The 6,240-nt window shown below is 43.3% G+C and overlaps 1 protein-coding gene across 1 annotated transcript; it reads left to right on the forward strand.

Moving 5' to 3' along the window:
• The first annotated feature begins 1,168 nt into the window (after positions 1 to 1,168).
• On the forward strand, positions 1,169 to 2,972 carry LOC114684073 (mitochondrial intermediate peptidase-like). Its single transcript, XM_028858501.2, is given in 2 exon segments — positions 1,169 to 2,288; positions 2,291 to 2,972. Coding segments are annotated over 2 exon segments (1,641 nt in total). The 5' UTR covers positions 1,169 to 1,205; the 3' UTR covers positions 2,849 to 2,972.
• Positions 2,973 to 6,240: the final 3,268 nt, after the last annotated feature.

Here is a 6,240-nt window from a genome sequence, read left to right on the forward strand (position 1 = left end):
AGAGTATGCTGTAGGTATGAAGATGGTTCAGTGGTTAACAGTATTTGCTGCTCTTCTAAAAGACTGGAGTTTGGTTCCCATCACTCATGTTGGGCAGCTCACAATTGCCTGTAACTTCAGATCCAGGGAATCTAATACCTTCTTCTGACCTCCTCAGGTACCTGTGCATGTGCACATGCATGTGCACATGTACACACACACACACACACACACACACACACACTTAAATAATAAAATAATGTTGTTGTTGTTTTTTAACCCAATCTACCTGGGCTACAAAGGGAGGCCCTGCCTCAAAGTAAAAACTTCTTATGAAAGTCACCACAGGAGTTGGAGCTGGGTCTGTAGCTCCACTGGTAACTGCTTACCAAGGATGACTGAAGCCCTGGGTTCAATCACTGGCACCACATAAACTGGGTATGATGGTGCTCACCTGCAATTTCAGCATTTGGGATAGGGAAGACCAACTATTCAAGCTCACATCAAAATTCAAGGCTAACCTGAGTTACTTAAAACCCTATCTCAAAAAGTGCTTGAGATATAGCTCAGGGACTAAATGCCCTTACAGGTGTGCCTCACAGAGGTTCAGCACCGCAGAAACCTGTTACCATCTCCATCTTTCACATGACACTGAGGGAAGAGTCAAGGATGTCAGTGCTTTGCTGTTTCAGTTTAAGCATTGCCTCTCTAACTGTGGAGAAGCAGACAGTAGTAGGCAAGGGGAATTCATGAACGAGAGCTGAGTCATGGTGAGATCATTTCTGTTGGGAAAAAATGAGGGAGAAAATTGAAATTCTTATGAAATGGGCATCTTGACCAGACTTCAGACATAATGGTGCAGTCCAACTCAAAGGACCAGCTGATCCAGAGACAAATGTCATGGCTAGTGAGCATAGCTTTCAGGAAAGCTGCTAGCCAACGTCCTGCTTTTGTTGAAGAATCCTGCTTGTGTTGGGAATGGCAGTCTCTCAATTCTCCTCATAGCTCAAGGATGCAGAGGAACCCTGTGGAAGGGTATGGGAACCATACACTTAGATAAGGGCCTTACTTTCAAAGATCAAGCAGGGTATTCAGAGGCAAAGGAGTCTGGGAATGAGTAAGGTGAGCTGAGTTTCAGCCCACATCAAAATCTAATATGAGTGGGCCGCTGCCTTGGAAACGCGGGGCGCGCGCTTCCTGAACTTGAAGGAGCCGGGGCCGGGAGGATGCTGCTGGTGGACGGAATGCGGTACGCCCACAGGTTGTGTGGCCTGGGAGCCGGAGCGGCTCTGCGGGGACCCGCAGGCCGGAGCGGCCTGCGCAGCTGGGGTCGCGCCCGGGGAGTCAGCACCAGCTAGTCGCTGGTGGGCGCCGCCTTCAACGTCAAGCCCCAGGGCCGCCTGTGGGACCTGCTGGGAGAGCGCCGGGGTCTTTTTGGAGTTCCTGAGCTCAGCAGCCCCGAAGGATTCCATGTTGCCCAGAAGGAGGCCTTGAGGAAGACGGAGCAGCTGGTGGAGCGAGCATGTTCCACACCCCCAGGGCCGCAGACAGTCCTCATCTTTGATGAGCTCTCGGATTGCCTGTGCAGAGTGGCCGACTTGGCAGACTTTGTGAAAATCGGACACCCCGAGCCTGCCTTCAGAGAGGCTGCGGAAGAGGCCTGCAGGAGCATCGGCACCATGGTGGAAAAGTTGAATACGAATGTGGAATTGTATCAGAGTCTGCAGAAATTACTAGATGATAAGAAGCTTATGGATTCCCTTGATGCAGAAACCAGGCGAGTGGCTGAACTATTTATGTTTGATTTTGAAATCAGTGGAATACATCTAGATGAAGAAAAGCGCAGAAGAGCAGTGGACCTCAATGTTAAGATCCTGGATTTGAGCAGTACTTTTCTTATGGGAACCAACTTTCCCAACAAGATACAGAAGCATCTCTTACCAGAGCACGATCAGCACCACTTTGCCCACGATGGGAATTATGCAGTCATTGATGGTCTACATGCAGAAGCCTCAGATGACTTGGTCCGGGAAGCTGCTTATAAAATTTTCCTTTATCCTAGTGCTGGTCAGTTGAGATGCTTAGAAGAATTGCTGAGCAGCAGAGATCTTCTGGCAAACTTAGTAGGCTATTCTACATTTTCCCACAGAGCCCTCCAGGGAACCATAGCTCAGACCCCAGAGACTGTCATGCAGTTCCTTGAGAAACTCTCTGACAAACTCTCTGAAAGAACTGCAAAAGATTTTGAGATGATGAGAGGAATGAAAATGAAACTAAACCCTCAAAACTCGGAGCTAATGCCTTGGGACCCCCCCCCCCCTACTACAGTGGTGTGATTCGTGCTGAGAGGTATAATATTGAGCCCAGTTTATATTGCCCATTTTTCTCCCTTGGAGCTTGCATGGAAGGCCTGAACATCTTATTTAACAAACTTTTGGGCATCACCTTATATGCACAGCAGCCTGCAAAAGGAGAGGTGTGGTGTGATGATGTCCGGAAGCTGGCTGTTGTTCATGAATCTGAAGGGTTGCTGGGGTACATTTACTGTGATTTTTTCCAGCGAGCAAACAAGCCACATCAGGATTGCCACTTCACCATCCGAGGGGGCAGGCTGAAGGAGGAAGGAAGCTACCAGCTCCCGGTCGTTGTTCTCATGCTGAATCTTCCCCAGTCCTCCAGGAACGCCCCCACCTTACTAACGCCTGGGATGATGGAAAATCTCTTCCATGAAATGGGACATGCCATGCATTCCATGCTCGGACGAACTCGCTACCAACATGTCACTGGTGAGGGAGGCTTGTTTTGGGGATCTGTGGTGATTTCTAGTGTCTGCCATTGCTTCCTAAGTCTTTCATCTCAGAATTCCTAGGTCCTTTCCTGCTCTTCTTTCTAGATAGGAGGACGTCTCAGCTGTCAATCTTGAAGTTGTACACATTTATATTTTATGATGTCACAGGGAACTTATATTTGTGTGTGTTTGTAAGAATAGGGGTGTGTCTCCTCGGTCCCTGGCACCATTACAAGTGAATTTTTTTTCATTTAAAATAAAACTCCATGTATTTTATTACAAAACAAAATAAATTATTTCTTAAAAGTATGGTGAAGTATTTTTACATGTACTACTACTTCACAATATTATAATTCTACTTTATGAATTTTAATGATGCCTAATTACATTCAAGATTTAATTCTTAGCTTTCTTGTCTCTAAGTTGATTTTTGTTTTGTTTTTGTTTTTTTGAGACAAGGTCTCTAGTAACCCAGGCTGGCTTTGAACTCACTGTATAACTCAGACTGGACTTGAGCTCCTCATCTTTCTATCTCCACCTCCCAGGTACTGGGAATGGAGGTGTGCCCCACCACACCTGGCTCTCCTTCATCTGAAGTCTCCAGCTTACTGCCAGCAGTGGTCAGCATTTGACCACCTAGTAAGGTGTTGCATCCATTGCTGATTAGCTAACTCTGAACACACAGAACTTGGGCAAGGAAAAGATGTTTGAAAAGAGTGTGGGTGGGTTGACTGGAACAATACAGTGTCAGTAAGAGGTTCTTAGAGGATTTGTTGCCTTAAGGAACTTAGAATTTAAAATATTGATTTTTTTCCTTACCAAGGATTGACTTTGTAACAAAGCAGTATATTGCTTAAATAAAGTCCTTTGAAAAAAAAATTAAAGAAATTAAAATAAAAAAAAATCTAATATGATAGCTGTCCACAGATAGACATGAAGCTGGATGAAAACCATCGAGTCTGACATGTTTTGTTGGGGTAGAGGTGACTGATATCCAGGTGGAATTTGTGATTCCCTTTCTTCAACTGCAGCCTTTCCTAGCTATACTGTCCTGTGCCTGTTGGGATGCTGAGTACCCTGACACCCCAGTAAGCCAGATGTGCTGGCAATGGGGATCTACAGTGAGTCTTGTCACCAGCCACAGCAGTGAGGCTGCATGTCTGTCCCTTCAGCCTGCAGCAGTGTCCCTGGAGTCCCCACCAGGTTCCCTTGCTCATGCCCCATCAGGACCTCTTCTGCCTATTGACAACCACGAGGCTCTTGACTTCTCTGCAGTCAAGAGCTCTCACTTGCTCTGCTTTCTCTTAGCAGCGCTATTCCCTTTGAATGTATGAAATAACTTCTGGTCATGCCTAGCATTTATTTTCTGTCTCCTGCTCCAAGATAACTCCCACAAAGATGTGGAGATGCTCAACTTTTTTGTTCATGCATGCTCCACAGGCCAGAGCCATGTAGGTACTCAAAGCATTTGCTGAATAAATTAAGAAATTTGACCATTAATTAATTAGCAATTAACCAGCCACTAATTGGCTAGAGAGATGGCCTGGTTTCATATTTAACTATTAAGAACGTTCATCCAGCTTTTTACATGGGTACTGGGGATCCAAACTTGGTCTTCAAGCTTACACAGCATGCATTTTATCTTCAACCATCTCTCCAGATCCCCTACTTCTCATATTTATCTGAACCTCAGCATGGAGCAAATACAGTAATCTGGTAAAGGATGTAAAATAATTGAATGTTTTAAATGGAGTTTTAGATTCAGAAAAAAGATATAAGTATAGATCTTTATACTTTTTAACAAAAAGAGTGAAAAGTCATACAGAAGGTCCTGTATCTCAAGAGTCCTGGAGACCCAGGTTTTCAAAGTAAAGGGTTCAGACAAGTTCTGCCCTGGGCACTCTAGCCAGGTCAGGCTGGCCTCATCCTCAGAGAGTGTGCAAAACGTTAGGCTAGACGCACACATACCGTTCCACGGTGTGTTTTTCCTAAATTGTAATGCATTCACTTTTCAATTAGAAGATCAGTAAAACAGTTTTAAAGCTTTAAAAATAATCAGAGAATCCTGTAGTCCATGGTTATTCTTATTTGTTTATGGACAATTTGTACATGTGTTTCATATAGTTATAGCCATGGTAAACACAAACTTTTATGGCAGGACTTTTTAGCATAATATATTAGAATAATGTTTTATTGCTACATATATTTCATATGTTCTATTTTATTTTATTGTCTTATTTTTTAATTCACAAATTTGAAGGCTTTCTCTTTTTTAAAAAAACTAATTTGTGTGTATGGGTGTTTTGCCTGCATGTATTTCTGTGTACTATATGTGTGTCTGGTGGCCCAGGAGGCCAGAAGAGGGCATCAGATTCCCTGGAACTGGAGTTCCAGATGGTTGTGAACCGCCATGTGGGTCCTCTGGAGGAGCAGACCGTGTTCTTAACTGCTGAGCCTCTCATCAGCTGTTATGTTCCATCTTAAAGTAACTACATGGTATCACATTGAGGAAATATTTTGTGTTTAATCATCCTTAAACCACCAGATTGAGTTTGTTGTCAAATATGTACTACAAATTTCTGTGGTGACTTTTTTTTTTTTTTACAGTAACCCAGATGTATAGAAAACAATTTTTAGCAATGGACTAAATATTTTCAGACATTTAAAAACTCTGGCCAGGCTAATAGTCCCACGTTTTTGTTTTTTTAAGCAGACAAACAAAGGATGCAATATAAGACTGAAGTTTCAAAATCTAAGTCCAGATCTGACATTAAAACCTTAAAGCAAATGAACTCTTAAGGCACCTTTTAAGTCCCTAATATTAGCAACAAAGGACAACCTGAATAGCCTGTGCATACCAGACCATAGGTCATGAGCCTGCTGTGTCTGTTTGGGCTGCATAATACTTATGATTTCTAAAGGACATTTGAAGGTAGAGAAGATGCCATCAAGCTAGTCAGAGCCCTCCTCTCTTCCCATGCACATGCATGTGCACATATGGGCTCACATACACCTGCACAATTCACAAACAGAAACATATGACACACAGCACAACCACATAAAATTACATACACTTAGCTACACACACATGCACACATAGACACATAACCATACAAACAACATGCAACATAAATGTATGATATACACAGGCAACCACATATACATTGACATGTAATACATATAAATGTGCATGCACACATGTGCACGCACACACACACATGCATACATACCCATACACCCTTTTGCCTTCCTACAAGTTCCTTGACCAGCAGAGGTGCCTGAGTTTATGTTGCCTCTGTTAATTAAGTGTTAAGAAATGGAGAACCACTGAAGTGATTCTGTGTACATGCACAATGAGTACATTTAGAGTTAATGCTGTCATAGTAACAGACAGTTTGACTGTAAACAATGATCACGTAGACTCAGATATGTGCATACTTTGAATGTGTAAAATCATATTTTTACTTGTTCTG

This window comes from Peromyscus leucopus, chromosome 6 (assembly GCF_004664715.2).
Source record: "Peromyscus leucopus breed LL Stock chromosome 6, UCI_PerLeu_2.1, whole genome shotgun sequence".
In the NCBI taxonomy this organism is placed as follows: domain Eukaryota; kingdom Metazoa; phylum Chordata; class Mammalia; order Rodentia; family Cricetidae; genus Peromyscus; species Peromyscus leucopus.